Genomic DNA, 23,459 nt, shown 5'->3' with positions numbered 1-23,459 from the left:
AGGTATCATATAAAGCAATGTTAAAAGGCCAAATAAGCAGTAAGACATCAGTCTAGATCAGTCACTGCATGAGTACCTCCTGTCCCCCTGGCAGCTCTGCACCAGCTGCACACCTGCCCCCCAGCCAAAGGCATCAACAGCCACAGTGAGAGAGAGCACACACCACAGAACAGGAATTCCTTGTCTTCTGTTTTCATAGGAGATCAGGTTTCACATGTATTTCCAATGTTTCTACCAGCTACAAGTGATTTCTACCCTCAGTCTAGCTGCACAATGGAGACCAGTGGAAAGGCAGTGGATCCATGTGGGCACAAGAATGACCTTGCCAATGCAGAGCAAACAGGAGCACGAGGAATGCCAGGAAGAGAAACACTGGGTGCCTCAGAGTACTGCAGTGACTCACACTTCGTGCATGCTGAAGAGGAGCAAACACAAAGTTAACTGCTGACTACTTTTGCTATCTTAGCAACAAAAACAGACACAGGATCTCTCCTACCATTGTTCACTGTTCGGTACAGGACCAAATACCTAGATGAATGCTTTAGCTAAAATGGATCAAAATACACAGGCACATTATCTGCCAGACTAACCTATGATTAATTTCTGCCTCCTCAGGAGGTATTTTATGTTCTGTCATTACTGAACACTCCCATCCACTGTCTCACTAGCAGTACCCACGGCAATTTCTTGAATTGCACAAACACTGTTAGCTCCATTTTACGTTAGCAAAACATGCATGCTGGCCACAGAAATTATCTGGAATAAGGAATGTAGCAGAAGCTATTATTTTTCCTTTTCATCTCCTTGTTTATAAAGGATCAGAGAAAGCTGTGAGGAGTGTGAGAATGCAGTGTGTTTTTTTATGTATTGCTAGTGCTGATAGCCTTGGCTTGTGCAAGTGACAGGTAGCTGTTAGGAAGGACTTTTATTTTGCACACAGCTGTGAAATATTTTAACCCAAACACAAACTATTACACCTCTCAACTCTCTCCATGTCTCCTAAGCTAATAATGTTCATAATGAGATTTTTTTCTTTTCTTGCTGGCCACCTCTCATCATAACTTCTTCTGTCAAAATCTTAATATATGATCTCCAGTATCAGTCATTATTCTGACAACTAGTAGTCCACCTTATTGAACACATCATCCTTCCTAATTTCAAGTGCAGGATTCCAGATCCATAGGAGGGACACAAAGATCATAAGAGGACTGGAGCACCTCTCCTATCATGCCAGGCTGAGAGAGCCTGGGGAAGAGATGGTTCCAGGGAGACCTTTTACAGCACCTTCCAGTACCTAAAGGGGACCTACAGGAAAGCTGGAGAGCAACTTTTTACAAGGGCAAGCAGTGATAGGACAAGAGGGAAGGGCTTTAGGCTGCAAGAGAGCAAGTATAGGTTTGATACAAGGAAGAAAATCTTTGCTGTGAGGGTGGTGAGGCACTGGCACAGGTTGCTCAGAGCAGTTGTAGGTACCCCATCCCTGGAAGTGTGCAAGGCCAGGCTGGATGGGGCTTTGAGCAGCCTGGTCTAGTGAAAGGTTCCCTGCCATGGTGAGGGGGTTTGAATTAGATGGTCTTTACAGTCCTTTCCAACCCAAACCTGTGAAGTAGACTGAATCAGACTCTGTGATTCAGTCTACTTCATGGACTAAAGGGAATTCAAAGGATAAAAACATTCTGTTGGGAACAAAGGTGTAACACAAACAGCCTAGAACTGTGCTTTGTATCACTGTTCCTTTGAAGTCTGCCTCCACTTTGGAGGTACCAAGTAATCTGGTCACAGACAGTTAAGGACTTGAAAGCAAGGAGCAAAGCTGCACAGAACTATGGTGCACAGTAACAGCCCAGTTTAGTGTACCACAGCAGCAGCCCAGTTTATCATAGCACCTCTGCAGTTCACATGTTTGTAAATCAAATCCTGCACTAAGCAAGGCATACACAGCACAAACCCAGTGCTGCACAAGCACACTGCAGTCAGTACACTGGGAACAGAGATGTTACCAGCACACAATTACAGGAGAGACAGGTGAGGCTTCCCCACCACTCACACACTGCCCCAGCAACAACCTCAGTCCAGAGCCTCAATGTTCACATCCATCTTTGGCTTCTGTGCTGACACCACCAATCAGACTGCCAGCAACTGCTGCGTGGGATGGGGTAGGGTTTATTTCTACTGTGACCACCTATCTAGTGAGACTTACACTGAATCCATTAGCTACTTTCAGATGAGTCCCCAAGGAGCCATTAGGCTGCAGAGTCTTTCAATCACAGCCAACTTGCCTGTGAATGCATGACCTAGAGGTGAAGGGATCCATATCCCATTAAAAATCCTTCCCCAAATCATCTTGTCCCCAACACTGTAGTTATAGAAAGACCAGCCCTCCTGTAATGAAAAGGTCCTCTGGGAAGATAAAAGATTTCGACAGCCTGGTGGGATTCTTAAATATTCCAAAAACAGCTAACACTAGTAGCAAAATAAGCATGTTTCAGAAGACCTGTGCAAATCTTTGCTGCCAAGTGGCTACAGGAAAAGAAAGATTAAATGTATTGTAAGTAGCAGAGAACCAGCCCCTTAAACTGAGTGCTTCCCTGCAGAGGACCACACCTCCTGCTGAGGGCTCATTCAGGCTCTCTCCTCAGGATTCAGTTAAAAAAAAAATTATCAAAACCCTTATGAACAGCATCAGACCCTTTATTCTTTAAGTACAATGGAATGGAAAGCCATTCATAAGATATGAATGCACCCCAGTGTATCAGGACAGGATCATAATAGAATGGAAATAAACTAAATTGTTTGTGAGAACAGAAATGACAGAGTTTGTGGTGAAAAGGTCTAAAGCATTTATACAGATGGAGATTGCCACTGTGGCACATATGATGCTTTTTTAATAGAAAACTAGAAACATGCATGCAACAATTAATGAAGGTTAATGTATTGAAAAGGAGAAAATTAACCTTGCCTGACATGATGTGCATGTAATCTTAAAAATAATTTAAAATATTTGAAGAACTATTCTACTGCTGATATGAACTTCACATAACTCTATGCATAGGGCGTGCCCACGCCCTTTCCCTCTAAGATGTTGTCTAGTTCCTCCTACTAGCTGCCAAAGAAAAGACAGTCAACAGCTGGTAGAAACATTTTCCTTTCCAGAAAGAGGGAGATTTCTTATTATATCAAAATTAACCAAGGTCAGTATTTTTGAAGAAGTTTTAAAGTTGTTTTATATCACTTCATGGCAAGAGAATTTAGTGCAGAGTTTACACAGACATACTTTATGCAAAATAAAACCAAGCAAGCAATCCTAGACATGATTTCTTTCTTATTGTACACTGAGAATGAAGCTTTCTAGGGGAAAGATGGCAGTATGTTAAGGAAAGACACCACAAAAGAGAGAGAAAAAAAGGAAAAAAAACGGGGGAAAGTGGTACAGGCCATAAGAAGGACAGGAAGATAAGAGCACAGAAATATTCCTCAGGGTTTTTTGGTTTTTACCAGTCAATCTATCTACATTCTTCTCTGTCACACTGAGGCAGTCCCACATGCTTAACAGTGCCTTCCCGCCCTGGGCTCCCATCACCACTGGATCCCCAAGACACCTTTGGCTTTTACAGCTGCAGAGAAGGAACTGCAGTCAGCATTTCCCTCCTGCAAGTGACAGCCAGTAGCCCTCACCATTCCTTCCATCCCGTGTGGCAGGAGCAGGACGATCCCGTTGTGCCGAACCCACTTGGCCTGGCCGGAGCTGATGAACTGGTCTATTATACACTGAGCTGTGTTGTGAAAGTCCCCAAACTGGGCTTCCCAGCACACCAGGGCATTGGGACTCGCCATAGCAAAGCCAAGTTCAAAACCTGACAAGCAAACAAGTAGGAGAATTAGAAAATAAACAGATTTCCTGAAAGTTCTGTTAATTCCTTGTTAAAAATTAAAAAGAAAACAAACCCAAAATTAGAGCATGAACTGGATTTTTGTAGCCCTGTTATAAATCACACAGTTTTCAATAGTACCATTTCCAAGCCTGACTTCAATCCTTCAAACTTTTCCTCAAACACTTCAACATCATAGGAGTTTTTAAACAAACCAGACCCGCCTCCCTCAGCTCCAGCTTTAATGTAATGTTTCCCTAAGAGCTCATTCCTATCTTCTCCTGTAAACATCCACTTACAGCCCAAAAGTTGTTTATTAATTTTAATACTTCCACAGCCCTACACAACATTGTCTTTCTTTCCCACCCTCTCATACACAGATGCTGAAGAAAATTACTGGTGACATCAATTTTCAGTCTACAGACAGGATAATAGTCTTCAGATCTTCCAAAAAGCTTGAATATAATAGCTGCATGATAAACAGATCTGGGACTTGGATAAACAATCCCTTCTTAGGCAGGGTTAAGGACCCTTTAGGTTTCTGCTTCAGTGTCAAAGTATTTGATCTCTGTTCATATTTTCCCTTGACCCTTTGATAGAGCAGAGCCTGGAGTGCCGAATGAATACCTGTACTCAGATCCTCCACCTATAGCTTGGAATGATTGTAACCAAAAAGGCTAAAGCTCTCAGAAAAAGCAGAGCTATATAGCACTACTCTGGGCATAGAGGTTCTCACTAAGGCAAAACTGATTCAATACACAGAGAATAAAACTTTTAATTGATAGATACAATTCATGTTGAAGCTCTACACAGATTATAATGATCTGGTTTCAAATACAGAACTTCAATATAGGAATATTGTCAGTGACATTTACCCCAGCAGATCCACTAACTTTTGGGTCTTCATCGTCTACTCCTTGGTAATTCCAACCCAGTTTTTAACTTACCATCCCCATGGCAATAAATCTTTGAGTCACTTGGCTTTTGGACTGCTGATCTCTGAACAGTCCATCCATGACTCCAGCAGACGCTCATGGTCCCACCAAAAGGCAACTGATACATTAGAGGCCAAAAGAAGACTGGTAAGTCAGACAGATGGCCCTTTGCCTGTGAGTTCCCATGACAGGTCTTTACCAAAGGGAATGACTTTTGCTGGCCTTGCCTTTGGCCTGACTGTCTGAACAGCCTTTCCTCCATCTCTGGCCTCCTCATTTCTGTAGTTCTGTTGTTCTTAACACAGTGAAAACAGTGGAAAAATTACACAACTCCAATCATATTCCCAAAGGTATCTGAAAAATAGATTTCCCTAGATAGGCTTGAATCCCATTCTAATTTTACACAAGCATTAAGAGACCATTTCTACTGATTGGGTGACATGGTTGAGAAAATATGCAATATGTTCAAGACTTATTTGTGCATATGCTGCTCTCTGTAAGGGTGGGGTAATCCAGATTTTAGAGAAGCACAAGCTGAGGTCTTGACCACTCAGAGTTATCAATAATCAAACAGCGCTTTTCCAGGAGTATGGAGCTCAATGCATACTTAAAATTTGGTCACAGTGCACACATAATTCTACTTCATCTATGAAAGATCACCCCTAAAACTCACATGGTGAGAAGAGTATAATTTCTCATTTCCTATCTTGTCGACAACTTTATGCTAAGCTCCACAATGTAACAATGTTCTAGGTGAAGCTGTATCAGAAAATGTGATCTTAGCACAGATACCATTTGCAAGCTTTTTGACAGCCATAAAAATATCTAGGAAAATATATCCAAATGTAATCTATACATTCTGATTAGTATTTTGAGATTAATGTTGCCAGGACTACTATATCATGGCATATGTGTCTGTGGTATACACATCTTTGGTATACCAAAACTCAATTTTCCACAAGGGAAACGGCAGTGAGAGTTGCTAACATTAAAACTATTCCAATCATTATTGTAGCAGTGGAATAGTTTTGACAGACTAAGTAGACTGTCAAGAATTACTACTACTACCTTCACAGGGAGAAAAATCACTTAAAGAACACGATCTGAACTGGTAAAGTTAAAAAAAAATGGTCGTGGAAAGAGATCTAGACAGATGCAAGATAAACAACCCAGGAGAGGGTGAGGGGCTCTCCTTAAAGGGAATTGTTGGGGCACCAAAGTCAAGGTCAGGGAAGGTGACATGAACTAGAAAGTCTCCACCATTCTAGAGATAGGACACGAACTGCAGGGGAGCAGGCTCCTATACAGGTCCCTCATGAGGGCTCAACCTCAGACCAGAATAAAGAATTTTTTAAAAAAACAAAGAAAAAATACAGCAGAGATTAATTGCAAACTTAATTGTTTGCATCTGCAGAAACAAGAACTGATCATTTCTTTAGAATGCTGTGCAAATTTTGTGGGTTTAAAGGATTAACTCTTACACAGCTAGAAACAGACAACAGGTTGAAGCTGTGAGGAAATCCAAGAAAACCAGGCAGCAACTTTAAAAGAATGTCAGGTAAGGAATCTGCACACCCAAAGGGTGTTGGAGAGCAACCAGCCAACTCCAAACAGCAGGCAGCTGCTCAGGGCTCAGTGCACACCAGGGCACAGGGAACCAGGAACCAGCACAGCAGTTTGGTAAACTTCTACACTGAGGAGACAATGGGAAGAAAAATACACAGCACTTGATTAAGGCTGCAAAACTAATGTTTTAATTGCTGGAGTTCATTAAGGTCCCTAGATGACAGGCCTAGCAGAAATGCTTGTTTCTATTAGTCCAGTGCCTGCTGTGCTCCCTCACTGTTCTTTCGTCACTCTGGCACAGAAAGAAGTGTCGTCAAGCAAAGTGGCAGCTTACACAGCATACTGTGCTGTGTTTTCCCCCACAGCATTTTCATGATTATCATAGGAACTGCAGTTTTTCAATTAATGTAAGGCTACAGCCATAACTTAATTCAATATGATTTAGAAGGACGTAGGGCACAAATGTTAACTAATGGCTAAAAGGGCTTATCAGTGCAAGGATTTTATGCCAGAAGGAGGAAAGTTATAAAGACAGAGTTTTGCTATGTTTAATGGAAATTCTAAGCACAGGGACCACAGAGGGATACGCATCCTTTCACAAACCCAAACACAGCTCAGGACAAAGTGAAGTTAATACCCATCTGGTGGCTGACTCTATTAAACAGGAAGACTGATGCCTTCTCAGAACTCCATGCAGATGCCATTGATTACTACAGTCTGTCCTAGTTCCTAACACAATTTCTGACAGGTAATTGTATTTGCTACCCCCCACCTTAAAAATACATTGTTCTGATAAGCAGTAATACTACATACATCATCCAAGGTGTGTATCGCAAAAAAATAATTTTACATCAACACCTGTCTTCTTCCTTTCATCTTTTGCTTTAAACTCGACTTTTTCCCTTGAAAAAGCTATACTCCAGTCCTATGGTTGAGGAATTTCCTGAACTACACACTAGTTTCAAGTCTATCTTGCCTGATGTTCCTTGGAAGCTCCCAGTATGGGATGCCACAGCCCAAGACCTCTCAAAGGCAGTACAGAATCTGACAAAGAACTTCACCTCCTGGATAGAAACTCAACACTACACAAGCCATTCTGAGGGCTGTAAAGAAAGACAGGAAATCCTTTCAAGTATTTAAAAAATGTTGAAGAGGTAGAATGGAGCATCTGTAAATTACTTTTGGTTTTCTCCTCTATCCTAATCAGCAAATAAATTCAGACAAACTTCTTTTGCTTAAATGACTTCTCACAGCCATCACTTGTACTTCCAGATACTCAGTTTCAGTAAAAGGGAAAAATTACAGGAAGTCAAGTGGATACACAACTAAATTATAATAATCTGGGTATAACTAAAAATAGTAGACATAGGATATCAAAGTTTTCAGAGGTTATTAAATGCTCTAAATTATCAGAGATTGTTAAGTACTCTGATTTAATGCCCAGGTTACACATACTCCAGAGCTTCCTGTAGACAAAACATAAGCAGTTGTCTGAACTACAATTTAACAAGACTGCCTTTGTTTTATTTCTAAGTGAAATCAATCTTGTCAGAGTATCATTTTAATGAAGCAATGGCTCCCCAGGTGTTCCTAACTAGCTCAACTATAACTTGGTGCAAAGCTCACAGCTCTGAACAGATACCAGCTCTCGGCTTATGCACCTGCCAAGGAAATAATCTGTAGTTAAATCATGCTGGGCTGTTTAATCCATTTTTACTTAGCTTTCCCTCACAGAAATGAAGGGAATTCCCAAAATGCTTCTGAGGTGTTGCATGTTAACACAGTCATAAAATAAAATCCGAACACTTTTTCACCTTTTTTCCCTTTTATATTATCTCACAACTCTCCCTACCACCACCAAACACTTCAGTGCACTAATTCTAAACTGCTTCTTTTAGCAGAATTAGATAGTAGAAACAGCAGTTAGAGAAAATAAAGTGTTCAGGGGTTTTGATTCTCCTGAAGAACCAACTCCATGAACTGCACCCTTCATGTCTTCCACGTACTAAAAAGGAGACCCAGTGATGTTGCCAGCCAAATAAATATCAATTCTAATAGCTCCTCTTTGACTCAGAGCCTTAACTAGAGGAGACATGTTTACAGACTGCTGCTTATCCCAACACTGTCTCTCTAAGGAGACAATACACAAGAGTAAAAACGTTGGAAAAGGTCAATATATAAAAGCCAGCAAGGGAGAGAAAACTTCGTTATAAAATCACTTCAACACAGAACATGGCATTTTAGTTCAAAAAAACCCAACAAAGACACAAAAAGCCACATTATCAACTGTTTCTATCAATTTAATCTCCTTTACTGTCAGAAAACATCTCAAACATAAGGAATTTAAAGTTCTTGAAAATTAAAAGTATCTATATTATTAGTTTTGAAGAAGCTGTCATCCCATCTGCTGAAGCAGAAGTGCACAGAAATTGTATTCTTGTTTTCAGCATACAAACAAACCCTTATTTTACCCTATTCCTTGTATTCAATGACTTTTATTAAATCAACTTCCACCTATCTTTTGCTGGGTAAGGTGGAAGGGCAATAGTGAGAAGGAGATCAAGAAAGAGAAAGAAAGAGAACCCACTTGTTAGTTTTTTAAAGAATGGAATTGTGACAGTAAATTGCCTTCACACCATATCAATACTAGGCTTCCTACTGAGGTGTTATTTTTGGAAAAAAATCAGATTTCAACCATATCCAGACATTTGTCACCATCATTTGGATGTAAAAAAAACAAATCCAGAAACCTATGACCCACTTACCCACAAGATTTGCAGCAACACTGTAAACAGGCTCAAATTAAGAAACCCCAGAATACACTGTGAGAAACAATAGGAAATTGGAAACAATCATTCTCTGAAATTAAATTCTTGATTTTTATTTATGCCAACTCTTTTCCTCTTGTTCATACACATCCTTGCTTGCACTCTCCTATTTAGAGTTTACCTTTACATGTTAGTGATACAAAAACCGTGATTCTGTTCACACCAATTCTGCCACAGAGCTAACAAAAATATCTAAAAAATCTGGTCTTCAAGCCCATGCTCCAACTGTACAATTTTATACCACTTTAATTGTACCACTTTAAATTAAAGTTTAATTAAATTAAACCACTTTAATTAAAGTTTAATATTATTAGCAATAGGTAATATGTACCATTGTAAAAATGACTAAGTAATCAAATATTTCTGGAATTTTGAAGAAAGCAGGTATTGACTATCACCTTTATCTATGACAATGTTTCAAGTTTTTCCTTCACACAATATTTTATTATCCATAGGATCAGTAATGCTTTTGATAAATTATTAGATGTATTTGTTTCATGCTCCACATTCCTCTTGCCACCCTCATCACGTCAGAGTAAGGTTATCCATTCTCTGGGGCTGAAGGTAAAATAATTCACTATGATTAATGCTATCCCTAAAAATAATTTGTTTTCTTGAAATAGCACATTCAGAATAGCAGTTCAGATAAGACCAGGGTGGATTTTTTTATCTTTATGACAAACAGTCCCTGGTTTTCTTGTCATTTCCTCCCCTTTTAAGAAAGCATCAGGTGCATGTTCCAGCACTGCCAAGATCAACAATAGCAGATGGATGCTTTTAACTGAATCCCAGAATTGTAAAATGTGAGGATGCTTGTTTAAGAGATGCCAGAATCTGAGAGGAAGAGCTTTGGTACCTGTTTCATACATAACCATTTTACAGCTTTCTTTTTTCCCCATTCTGTTCCTTGCTGAGCTCTGCTTCTTGTACAACAGCCCTACCAAACCCTAGGCAGATGGAGACGTACCCAAGACCCCGTACTCGGAAAGGGAGCTGTTGCACACGGTATAGGGGGCCTGCTGCTCCCAGAGGTGATTCATGGGAACACAAGTTCTCTTGTCAACTTCTTGATCATGAAGCACATGGTGACGATGGCTGCAAAGAGTTGTTAAAACAGATTTATTAGCCAAGAATCACTTTGGGCTTCAACAGAGCTATTGCCAAAGCTAAAGCATCAACGCTGTGTTCTGGAAAGCAAGTAAGCACCATGGCTATCTTTGCTGCACACAACAGCCTGGTTTGGGTGAAACCATGGGAAATACCATCACATGTCTAAATGTAACTGCTGCACTGTAAGAACTTTCACTGACTATCCAGGCTTCTCAAGCACTCACAGAAACTACAAATACCTCATCACTAGTAGAACTGGGGGGAAAGAGAAAAGGATGGGGAAGGCGTTGCTATAAAACAATTATTAAAGAAACTCAGAGGAACAAATTGTTATTAAAAACATTTTGTTCTGCCTTTCTCACAAATTCTAGTATTTTCCTTGAAACAATTGTTGTTTGTCTTTAATGGAAAAAAATGTAATCTAATCTAATTTCAGCACTGAAACTTGAAGGAGTTGTATCCTCTTTCCTGCTATTTCCATTCACATGCACCATTTACAGTTCTCTAGAACACCATTAATCAGCATTAGAATAGGGCACCAAGGAATACTACCAAAACAGAGATGACTGAAGTAATTACTGCAATCCATTAACTCTCTGAGCAGACTGAGTGAATCACAGCAATATGTCCAACTTTACAACTGCTAACATAAGGACAGCTATTGTACTGGTAACAATACTGTGTGTTGTAGAGCTGCCAACACTGAAGTCTGAATCTTTTTGCACTTCCCTTTGCTATAATAAACACTAGCAAAAGGGCTCTGAAATTCATCTAGAACTCAACAATGTAAAGCCAGAAAAAGACAGAACCTTTGAAGAGGAGCACAGAGAGGAAAGTAGAGAGAAAGGGGGAAATTCACATACCAGACAGCTGTTTGGCAGGAATCATTTTTGCCACTGTAATTTTGATTTTATCATTCAGTCAAAGACAGAAGGCTTAGCTAGATGTTAACCTTTTGGGCAAAAAAGTTTTGTGTTTCCCTAGCAGAAGGTGATTAAGATGAGCACAGATGGAAGTTTCACATGTGCAATTGTCAGACTTAATGACATCAAACCAGTACAGAATCAAGTCTGCCCCCCTTCCCTCCATTCTCTCAACAGTTTGTCTCCAAAAGGAGAAGGGGTCTGGTGCTTCTGTCTGCAGCTGTGGCTAGCATCTATCTATTGATAGTGTTGAGGACTGAAACAGAAAGAAAACAAGCCATCACGTGGAATATTGAAAGAAAGAACTATTTTCTAGACAGCACTTCAGAATACCCAAAATAGTGAAAGCACCCCATCATGTTGTTTTATTATGGCAACACGGTATATTCAGTTCTTCCCAAATTCTAGCCAATACTATACCAGAGAAGACAGGCACCAAGATTTATTTCTCTCTTCTGCAAGCATTCACAATGAAGCACAGTGCAGCATTCACCCCAGGAACTGGCATCACATCAAAGGTTTCAATTAAATACATCATTAACATTTTACTCCACAGAGAATCAGGTAAGGCAGCAAACTGTATAGATTTTACCAAGTGATGAGATCCTGCTTTCATACCTGCTCCATAGGCACTAAAAGTCTCAGTACAAAGGATGTTATTTCACTTTAAAAAGCCTCGATAACTGGCAACTTGTTTGTTCACAGGGTATACAAGTTCCAAGCAGCCACCACTGTGGTATTTAAAAGACTCAGGATCTGCTGCAGCAAGTACCCTCTCTTACTTCTCAGCAATTAGATGGAATGCAACTGTACTTTTTGTTAGAAAGCAGGAGCAAAGATGCCATTTCTGCTTTTCACTGAGCGAAGGTGGAAAGTGTCTAAAAATCTTTGTTCTGCCTTAAATATTATACTTTAAAATGCTGCTTACAGATACACAGGAAATTTAATTATTATTGACTGCTAGAACCTATAACATTCAGATTAATGCTGAACAGCCCCAACTTCCCCCTCCCTGCAGAAGACCATATTTTTTAACAAACTGTTTAAAGTTGTTTCTTTAAGTGTGGGACTTAAATACTTTTAACAGCATTTAACAGTTATCTCAGTACTCACCTGAAAGTACCTCTCTCCACATCCTGCCCACTTAGTCGGACATGGATCCCTTCTTTGAGAACAGAGCCAAAAGCCATGTATTCTGCTAAGGCCCAGTCAACAACCCTGTTCTTGGTCATTTCCGAGCGGGCTTTCAAAATCCGGGAGAGTCCTACATTGGCATAAAGATCAGAAACAAATGCCTCTACTTCAGAGAAATTCTATGTTCACATTACATTCACCATTCTCCTTCCTCATGGGCTAAGCTAAGAACAGATACCAAATCCAGTCTACAAATTGTTTTATTTTCTAGAACTGAACTGCTAGCAAAACAAAGCAACTTGCTTCCTGAGCAAACAGTTGTGTAATGTTCATACCTTGTTTTTGAAGAGGAAAGTAAGGTTTACTGGGTCAGAAACTACTGAGGACAATTAAAAAGACCCATGGTGAAATTCTTCTTCCTCAAGATTTATTTTCACATCTACAACACCAAGTACTGTTTTATAAGAGACTGAAAATATCAGCAGATGGGTTTCTGATTTTTTTTCTTCCTTCCTTTTCTCATTTTTTCTTGGCATTTGTCTTATTGGACTTCTGGAGATGTTATACAGTGAAACAGGCTGGACTGATCAATACTACAAATATCATACAAATAGAAAAACTGTAGCAGCTGCCAATGGTTTTCAGTTGGTAACCAAAAGCTGATTTTTTTCAGTGAAGATTTTATAAACTTGTGAGCCAAAACACAAATCACAACACTGTAACTTTCAAAGGGAACAAAACTTCACAGCTGCACACAGGTGCTTTGAGGCCAGGTGTCTCCTGCATTCACTGTCACTTGACACCATCTTATTTTCACATCTGCACTGATGATTTCGGTAAGATGTCCCATACGTTATTTTCCCATATTTCTCTTTCCTTACTTCCCACAATTTTACAGAAAACCAGTCACCTTCTTTCCACATAAAACTCTCATTGAAATTGCCACATTTTAAGTAAAGAAAAAAGTCTTGAAAAATTTTCCCTTTAGAATGCACTAAACATTGAATAAAACAAAATAATCCTCCCATTGTTTGTTGCAAGACTATATGATATTAAGCTGTTTCACTCTTGTGAAAGGACAAAGTACTTTAAATTTCTATTTCTCTCCCCTTCTATTTCTCCACAAATTCTCTCTCATGGCCTTTTAAACTGCATAAAAGAATCTAACATACCATAATTGTTTTGAACCATAAGTCTACCTTATATACTGGCAAGTGTTCCCCAGTGTCAATGGTTAACCAACTTATTAACGAGAGACCAATTTACCTTTTTAATTAGAATGTCTAATACTAAATTTTATTGGGTGACTATAATTCTTAATTTATCAGTGTCACAACAAAGTGCACAGATGTGTAGAAGAGTTTTAAATTTATCCATTAATTGTATCTGCTCAACAAGCCTGCGATTGAGAACTGGGAATGCCCTACCACCATTACTTGTGTTTCATTTCCCAAAGGAACACAAACACATAGAATATTTACAGAAGACAAACTTTATTCCTTTATGGATGACTCTCAGAGGATTAGCTAGAGATTTTAAAGAGAACAAAGCTCTTTATTCCTTATCTTTAGTACGTACCCTACAAGTCAACAAAAGAAAAAAGATCCCTAAACAAAGGGTCTCCACATTTCCCCATAGAATGAGCAGGTTAGTGCTCCCAACAGTTGCTAGACTTCATCCTGACCAGGAAGTAAAACTATATCAGAACTCTGACACAGTGTTAGGGCTCCCCAGTGAGACAGGCACTTAATGTAACAGATGCCAAAGTGAGAACTGAATCTTTTCAGAACAAAAGCCAAGACTTTTTGGAAAAAAAAATGCAAGGACTTGAAGGTAATAACTCCTTTCATTCTTAAGGTTGCAAGGAGACTTCTACCTCCCTCAGAGAAAAATGTATTTTAATTAGGTATTGAACAAAAGTGATGTGATACTGAAAGAATATTATGCTGAGAACAAGTAAGAGGAACTTAAATGTCACATTCTCCTCACCCATAGAGTGGAAAAGTAAAAGTAAAAAAAGTCACAGGCATTTTCTTCTTTGAGAAAAGGCCCAAGAATAATTTCTGCGCAGAAATACAGAAATGAAGCAAGACACAAAGCCAGTAGGAGACACAAAGCCTTCAGCTGACCTGAGTGTATTTTGAAGTCTTCAACTGGCACTGAACTAGCAACGTTGCCAATGTGAGTCAGCAGCTCCTCCGAAATGCCCGTCGGAGGGCAAGACATGCTCTTGGGTTCTCCGTCCATGTTAAAGAAGCCTGGAAGGAAAAGATTTGATTAGATGTTCAAAGGACTGTTTAGGAGATATGCATATGATCTACAACTTATTTAACAACTCAAATGACATTCTAAGCAGCAGACTAAGCCTAGTTCTTCCCCTTTTGCTGGGAAACAAAAATTTTGATTGCCTGCATGACAACAGAAGCTGATCTTACAGGCACACAATAATCTATTTTGTTTCTGCTTTCACTCCCTGTGAAGTCCAACTATGTGGGCAGAAGCAGCCAATAAAAGGCCTATGGCACCTCAATCCCTCAAAAAATAAATAACATAAGACACACTCCTTCTTCCTAACAGCACAGACAGTTAACAGTACAGGAAAACCACTCCTCTGCTAAACTGGAAAAATTGCTTTTTCAAAGTCACACCCTACTCTGCATGTTTTTTAATACAAGCACTTATATCAAGTTGATCTGGCAGAATGCTGTATTTGCTATTAACAGGGGCAAATCATAGGTCATATATTCCATTTTAAAGGAACGCTGTCTGATAAAATCTATTTAAATCCTAAATTTTGGACTCAAAATAAAAGCACACTTGGATAACACTAGGGTAAGTGAAAGGACACTCCTTACCCGGCCAAGGTGAATCAAGCCAGTGCTTGATGTGAAGGATCTTATTATCCTTAGATCTAGTATATGCTTCTTCACATATTCTATCATACTTTGCAATTTCTTCCTGTAGAACAAGGAGTTTTTTAAAATGGATAAACATAACAGCCTTATATCTTACAGATGACACCTCTCATTCAGCAGGATATTTAATTCCCTGAGAAAATTTAGTTACAGTAACTCAAATAAATAGAATTAATTTTATCTAGGATCAAACTGCCTTTTAGAAACATGCTCACACACATTACATAAATCATTTTGTTCATTGGAGAGGTGTTACAGAGGAGTGTACCAAGAGCTGAAGCTGCAAGCATTGCTCTAGAATGAGACAGAAGTGAAATACCAAATATGATTTACAGTCATACTTCTATGATCAAAACCATCCAGCTCTCATACTCCTGGCTACAAAAGCCACCAAAGTTTGGAAAAGAAATTTCAAAAAAATTAGTCTGTCTGAGAGAGTCTAGCAAAGAATCTGCTGGCCACACCTCTCAATGGCAACAGATAGATTGCCACATTCTGTAGACGCAGAATGCCTCTGCAACACCTGTGTTTCATTCCAGAGCCACACACTCAAATCACTGAGCTAGATAATCTTTAAAGGAATTAACAGCAATGTTGAAGTCTGTCTGTACAGCCAAATATCCATCCAGGATCCTAGATCTAGTGCCTCTACGGGCACACTCTTACAATAAATAATTCAGGAAAGCTACTTCTGCATGAGGTATGATCATTTTTACAGACAACAGAATGTACCTACACAAACTGCTTTTTTATTGATCTGCAATATCATGTCACTACACCTTCTCAGAAGGTCCTTTGTTTCATGTGCACTCTAAACACCCATTCTCAAAAAAACTAAAGTGAAGACCTAACCAGTTTAATACAGACACCAGGCTCTACACCTCATCTTTCTGGAATACTTCAAATGATCTCTGAACTTGGTTGAATTCTTTCAAGAAAATAAGGAAGTTAAATTGGTTCTATTGCATCACTGCTGGACACAAGCCTGCCAACATTAGCAATATGAAGCTATCAACGGGAGTGTTCAAATACGGTCTTGTTGCTGAATCAAGGTTCTAGAGATGAAGAACAGCTGACAAATGCCTCTATTTTCCAATGTTCTCATTTAATCACCTTTACCCTCAGAACTGAAGCAATTTTTTATGTGCAATACATATTAATTACTTCAGAACACTTCCAGTCCTTTTGTTACAACAATAGTATTTTACATAAAAATCCAAGCCAAATTGAAACACAAATTGTCAAAGGCTGAAGACTTACCACAGTAAGGAAGTTTCAAGCAGGCAACATACAGTGACAGTTGTATCTATCTTTCTCCCTACAACTCCTTAGGTTACTTTAACTCTGCTGGCATGTACCTCAAACTCCTGCAGTGTCACAGTTCCATCTGCAATCAGTTTGTCAGCGTACTTCTTCAGCACCGGCACCTGCTTATGGATCTGCTTGTACATCAGAGGCTGGGTGAACATGGGCTCATCCATTTCATTGTGCCCCCTCCTACGGTAACAAACCTACAAAGGGAAACACTGCTGTTGTTGATAAGGAAAAATGTAAAATGGAGTATTTCCATTTCAAAATTTTACAGAGATTTTAAGTGGTTTATTGCATAAAAAACATTAATGGTTTCTTGCGGGTCTGTTAGTTGCTTGGTCTTTTAAAACGAAGAAACTAAACACCTTTAAAATCAAATACATTTTCTTGATAGGACCTTCCAAGCTGCTAAAAAATAAGAGAAGTACATAATGCACAGAATGAAAAGTTAAGAAAACCAAGACTTACCAAGTCAACGACCACATCTTTATTGAAAGTGTTTCGCCACTCCGCAGCTACGCTGCACACGTACATCACTGCTTCAGGGTCATCAGCATTCACATGGAAAATGGGAGCATTGACCACACGAGCAACATCAGTGGGATATGGGGATGAACGGGCCATACGGGGGTCTGTGGTGAAGCCAATCTAAAAATTCCAGAAACTTCTATTAAAATAATTTGGGGACCACTTCCCTCTACTCTGTTTTGAACAATGTCTGTGTTTAATAGCCATTCGCACAGCAACAGCATCAGCTTTTCATTTTGGCTAGCTAGCTTCTTTTTGCTTCCTTAAAAACCAAAGCAAGCCTAATCCAATTAAGTATTACAAATTGGAAGGAACACATGTAAGTGATAAAATATTATCCACTCAAGAGTTGTTAGATACTAGGATCACTTGCAGAAACATCCCAACCATTCTAATGACCAGAGGAGACAAGTAACCCAGTTAATAACCAACAGTAAAAAGAGATAGATGAGGAAATATTCAGCAGAGAAGTTGATTGGAAAAGGCTCTACTTGTTACCTGGTTGTTGACCACAACATGAATAGTGCCATTTGTGGTGTAGGATGGGAGGTCACTAAGGTGAAATGTCTCATAAACCACTCCTTGTCCTGCAAAGGCAGCATCCCCATGTAATAATATGGACATAACCTAAGAGGGAGAATTATACACACATATCCACACATATATTAGAAAAGAAAACTGCAATTTAAGCTTCTCAGCAGGATTTCTTGGCTCCATATTTCTGCAGTGCTTATAAAATAAAACAGTAATTTTTTAATAAACCATAAATTTCTCAGCATTCTGCTGTCTTTGCTCAGTTTGCAAATAAAATAAAGCTTTAAGCCTACTTTCTGAAGTTACCTTTGAGGTATCATGTCAGAAACCTTACCTAGTTCAACAGGTGATATACCCCTTTTGTGAAGGAGGAAAAGAGAAAGATTCTGGGATATGAAACTACTGGCAAACTATTTTTACTGGAAATACCATGAAAAACTACCATTAAAAGTTACTATATTAAACAATCTTTACCTTTTTCCCTGCCGTATCCCCTCGATAAAACTGCTCAGCTTTTGTTTTCCCTTGCACAACAGGATCAACTGCTTCCAAGTGAGAAGGGTTAGCCATCAGGGACAGAGTGATTTTCTTGTTTGTTACTCGGTTGATCCTCTCATGGTACATTCCCAGATGATATTTCACATCCCCGGATCCCTAATATGAAAGATATAATCATGATTCAGAAATGTCATTCAGACCTTCTCCATCTGATTCACTAGGCTTAAAATTCATCCTTCAGCCTGAAAAATGCATCTGGTTACCTGACCATCAGTGAGCACTATGGGTTTGATACCATAATTTCAAACTGGGATGCTGTTCCTATTCTATTATCTTACTGTTGTCATCTAATGTTAGATAAATACTTACAGCATATAAATACTGTTCATTTACACAAAACAAAAAGAGATGCTTAGAGATTAGGAACTCTGTCAAATGGAACTTATTTATCTACAGTCACTCCTGAGAGGCCTTCTGCATGTTAGAAGTATAACATAATTTTTGAATTTATTAAGAAATTTCACCGAATCATATTCCTCAAACTAGAAAAGAAGGCAATGCAGCTGATAATGCTGTTTTCATAGTAACTGTGACCAAAGCAACTCTTGAATGTTGACCTCTCTATGCAGATCTGTTGAAAAAGCATCTTACCTCATCAGCTGCTTCAAGTTTGGGATCAAACTGACAGAAGATCTGCTCCAGCTCTTTTCGGATTACATTAGCCAATACATTCAGCCGACCTCTAAGAAAATTCCAAACAGGGTTATGTCTCAAAAATTAGTACTAACAGAGTCAACAGTATAAAACTTACAAAATCTGCAAACCACCCTGTCAGAAATTTGCAAATGTTCTCTTCAAACTTTTGAGCCTGAAACCCTTGATTCAACCCTTTTTCCCATTACAAAGTTCCTCCAACACATTCCCTCAGACATTTTAGAACACCTAGTTATCCAAGTAAATTTTGTAGCTATCTAGCAATTTTTATACAAAATCACATTAAAAATTAATTAAGGCAGACTGCAAAAGTAAGTTCAAAACTATCTCACTTTTCCCAGTTCTAGACTCTGTGCAATGGCAGAGATACCACGGCTGCTGCCACATTTGCTTGCAGCTTCAAAGTACACTGAGGAGACTTTCTCTACCATTTACCTGTGAAGCCTGTAGCATCTTACTGACAGGCAATTGTTACAGTTCTGTGTTCCCATTACTTCCTATGATTGACTCTTGCTACCTCAGCTTCTCTAATATCAACCTTGTAAGTAAAATTCTAGAACACAAAACTTGTCTTAACACAGTAAGCCCATTTGTTGGGGTGTTTCCATTGGCATTACCTATGAGGCATTCCCATTATAACATATTCAATTCCCATTTCACTGGATTTATCAATGATGGTCTTAAGTGCAGGAATCATTACTTCACATCCTTCCAAACCAAATCTCTTTTCAGAAGACCACTTGCGAGCAAGGAAGTCCTCAAATCTTTGACAAAAAGAAACAAAAAACCAAGAGAAATTATTTGTACTAAGGTAGTGTAGCAAATATTTGTTGTCTACCATCTTATAGCAAATAAAATGATATTAAACTGTTTTAAAACATCTATGAATACAAGTTTTTAGGCTTCTGGAATTAAGTCACACACGGGGAGGGAAACACAGGAGAGAATTCAGTCTTCTTTCTCCCCCATCTGAAAAGTATTTACTGGGACTTTGAAACAATTAAGAGTCCCCACCTCAGACAAAATTCACTTCCTAAGTTAAACTCTGTTCTCATGTACACAGACACTGACCACTGGATAGGTAGAGTCACAGCAAAGAAGACTTCTATGAATTGAAGAATATAACACAGAACCTGTATTTTCTAATACTTGCAAAAAACCCAGAGTAGAAAGCACACCTATTCCATAGGTCTCATTCAATAGCAAGGCTCCTCAGACTGCGTGATGTAACAGTTGGGAATGGGCCAAGAACCAGGACACTGGTATCTCTGCCTCAGCTTCAGCAGCAGAATGATGTCAATCCCTGACAGCTCTAAGCTCTTTTATTCTTTAATGCATTTGGGCCAGAGGCAATGTGAGTGGTTAGAAGTACCTTTTAACAAACACTGAAAGGATTATACATTGTAAAGCTTGGAGATACAAAAGGCAAAGAAAATACATCTGATTCATGAAAGTAACTGTATTGGTTACATCATCTGTGCAGTGCCTCCACTCATAACACTGCCATAATCCATTAATACTCAGCTTATTCTTCACTTAGAACGCTGACATTTACCTCTTTAGACTGAAGTCCTAAAAGCAGTGATATGAATTGTTGCCAAAAGTCTCTCCTAGCTCACCCATCAATACCTTACAATCCAGCCATCTAAGCAACAAGCCAGACCCTCAGCTGAGCTATTCTGCCAGAATTCCCCAGGGGAGTCTGTGGGGCTATGCCAGTTTTTATATAAAGGGAAAGTGGCATCCCATGTGAACAGCGGGTCCCACAGGGTGAATGAAACCAGTGCCAATTTCCTCCTCTTTGCAGCAGAAAGTTAAGCCAGTACTGGACAAGCAGCTAGTTCATTCCTTGAGGCAAACTGCCACTAAGTGTGCAGAGCTACAGCATTGCACAGTCACACCTTGCCAGTCCCCCACATGCCACTGTGAGTCACAAAAGCTCAGCCCCTGTCACTGCATGCATTCAGTATCCAGTGAGGAATACATCAGATGAAAGCCGGTTGCTCTCAGAAGGGATAACCTGGAAATGCTTGATCCTGCCCAGATCAGGCTCCACATCAGGGTCTAACATGTTTACTAACGTGTTACAAAGCAGCTCAAAAATACACAATGAGTATTTTACATAAGGAGGAGTTAAAAATTACCCTTTGTTCAATAACCTCTCAGTGAAAACCACAAGGGAGGAGAAATCCAACTTTAAAATTCAGTTTCAAGTACCTGAAATCTGTAGTACTTGGAATGACCATTTTTGAAAATAGTGTTCTTAAGCAAAACAATGAAAACCTGCTTTACAAAGCCACAAATCTCGAGGACAACCAGTTTTCCACAAAACCAGACTTCTTTCCTAGGTCATTTTCAAACAATAAAACAAAAAGCACTCTAAAAATAGCTGGATAGAAATTTTTGTAAAACTTTTTTCTTCCCTTTTCAGCAGACAATTAATTTGGCAAAAGATGAACATTAGGCTCCCACATGCTACAAGAAACTCCAGATTTTTCCACAGCTTAGGCAGGAATAAAAGCACAAATTCTTGTCTTAGGATAAATGAACACAGTTCATACTGAGGGCCTGTTAAACAAACTTACTCAAATGTAATATTCACTTGCCCATTAAGTGACATTTTTGTTTCTGTTTAAATGAAACTTTAATGAGACACTATAACACTGGCAAACAAAACACCTGACAAAAATATCTTTTGTCACCTCCAATGAGCACTTCATTTTTAGGTCTTTGAAAATAGACTCTTAACCAAAAAGCATGCCTTTATAAATCTCTGACTCTTGTGTTTAACAAAGGACATACACACTGTTTCAGGTTGTAGGGACTGAAATAAATCTCGTGTCTGAGAAGCCTTGTTCCAGGGGTAAGAGGATAATTCAGTCTGGGATCACAGTAGTTCCACACAGATAGCCACAATGAGAGCAGTCAATAAGCTGTTTCCAAATGTGCTGTCATATATTGCAGAGGCTAAAACTGCTGCTGCCAGGTCATGCAACAGTACAGCACATCTTGGCACATCTCAAAATGAAAAGGGCCAGAACAGTACTTGAAATCACACACCAACATTGTTCTGACACTTATTTACTGAATCTTTAACACAAATGTAGATTACTAGTGTGTTGAAACAACTTTTTCCCAGTTTACCTCCTCAAGCCAATGAAAACATTGCCAGGCATGCCACTAAAGGTCTTTTAAGATAACAGAATACTAAGCGGCAACACAGACCCTGACGGCGTCCTCACAGCACACACCTTCCTTTGCTGCGGCAGCCAGGTTAACTACACCCACCTGGACTCCAGATTTCAGTGAGACTGTTCTCCCCCATGTGAGCAGCTCCAGACCACAGAGCAGTGTCCCAGCCCCAGCCCAGCATACCTCATGGAGCGCACCAGCCTCGCCAGCAAAGTCCTTTTTTCCTCGTTTGTGAACTTCATAACTCCCGGCGTCTCAAACTTCTGACGGATCCACTGGCACTGCTCCACATCATTGATGAACATATACTCCAGGCCAATGTGTTGGCAATAGGTATACTAGCAATTGAAAACACCAACAGAGAAGCTTTAGGAGCTAGTGGGTCACAAAGAAACTAATATATTTTTTAAATTATATTCTGTTACTCTCCTGAAAGCTACCTTGTCTTCCTCTTCCACAGTACCTTCCCCAAAGTATTTCTATAAGTGAATAAATTATTTTACTGAATCTAGTTTTGTACCAAAAAACTTTCTCTACAAAGTAACATTTCAAAATCTTAAAACTGAAAGATTCTCATTTGGTGGTACACCCAAAGTAGGCCAGTAAACCAGCCTGGCACATTTCACCTCACTCAGTGCTGTTCTTACAGGCATAGCACACTTCTTCAAATGCACCAGCAAAGATTTCAAGTGATTTATCAAAATTTGTGTCTTTTATCACATCTTATTTAAATGTCACCTTAAATCAAGCAATAAAGACAGTCTAATGCAAATTATCTGATAACTGTCAAGTTTCAGAAACCTGGAAATGCAAAAAAGAATCCAAGCAGCTGAGAGCAGAGAAAGGACAGGAAGAAATGCAGAGACACAACAGAAATTTTATCTCCTTGTTAATTTTTTTAATTTTCTATTTCTTACCTTAAAAAAGAGCATTTCATTAGGAAAAATACGTCCACAATACAAGTCAACAGAAGTAATACCTACTGTGAGTTTGAGACAAAACTACTCTCAGCATAGTGCGTGCTCGCTACTGCGTTTAAGAAAGCATTGAATGTTAACCTCAATCAAAAAAAAATAAAAACCAAAGCTCTAGAGTGAAGAGGAAAGCAGAGGGTTCTCTCTCCTTAACACAAATCAGTTGCTCAAGGCTTTTAGATTTTGTTACTGATTTTGTCCTTTTATTTGCACATTACAATTTTAAAGATTATCTCTTGAAAATTGCTACACAGATAAGCCAGAAGTACAAAACCAAAACAAAAAACCCCAATCAAATATCGAGCTCAAATGCACAGCAGAGATAATGTGGTTTAACAATTTACCATGCCTCAGCTAAGCCAACATAAAAGTCAAACAACTGGGAATATCCAGCAATGACTCACTCGGCAGTCTATAAATTCATTACC

The 23,459-nt window shown here is 39.2% G+C and overlaps 1 protein-coding gene across 3 annotated transcripts in view; it reads right to left on the bottom strand.

The window, feature by feature from the left end:
* The window catches only part of OGDHL (oxoglutarate dehydrogenase L), a gene marked incomplete at both ends in the record, with an annotated part of 43,658 nt that overhangs the window by 5,937 nt on the left and 14,262 nt on the right, over positions 1-23,459 (bottom strand). For all 3 annotated transcript variants that reach the window (XM_082285660.1, XM_082285661.1, XM_082285662.1), the window contains 12 exons: positions 3,676-3,854; positions 10,166-10,293; positions 12,345-12,495; positions 14,495-14,623; positions 15,221-15,323; positions 16,639-16,791; positions 17,060-17,239; positions 17,618-17,746; positions 18,128-18,307; positions 18,803-18,893; positions 19,483-19,629; positions 22,241-22,395. In XM_082285660.1, coding sequence (XP_082141786.1) covers positions 3,676-3,854; positions 10,166-10,293; positions 12,345-12,495; positions 14,495-14,623; positions 15,221-15,323; positions 16,639-16,791; positions 17,060-17,239; positions 17,618-17,746; positions 18,128-18,307; positions 18,803-18,893; positions 19,483-19,629; positions 22,241-22,395 — 1,725 coding nt within the window. The remainder of the gene's footprint in view (positions 1-3,675; positions 3,855-10,165; positions 10,294-12,344; positions 12,496-14,494; positions 14,624-15,220; positions 15,324-16,638; positions 16,792-17,059; positions 17,240-17,617; positions 17,747-18,127; positions 18,308-18,802; positions 18,894-19,482; positions 19,630-22,240; positions 22,396-23,459) is intronic.

Source organism: Coloeus monedula (assembly GCF_965178545.1).
Source record: "Coloeus monedula genome assembly, chromosome: 8".
NCBI classification, from domain to species: Eukaryota; Metazoa; Chordata; class Aves; order Passeriformes; family Corvidae; genus Coloeus; species Coloeus monedula.
Note: the sequence above shows the minus strand (reverse complement) of the source record. Positions and strands in the feature narration are given on the sequence as shown.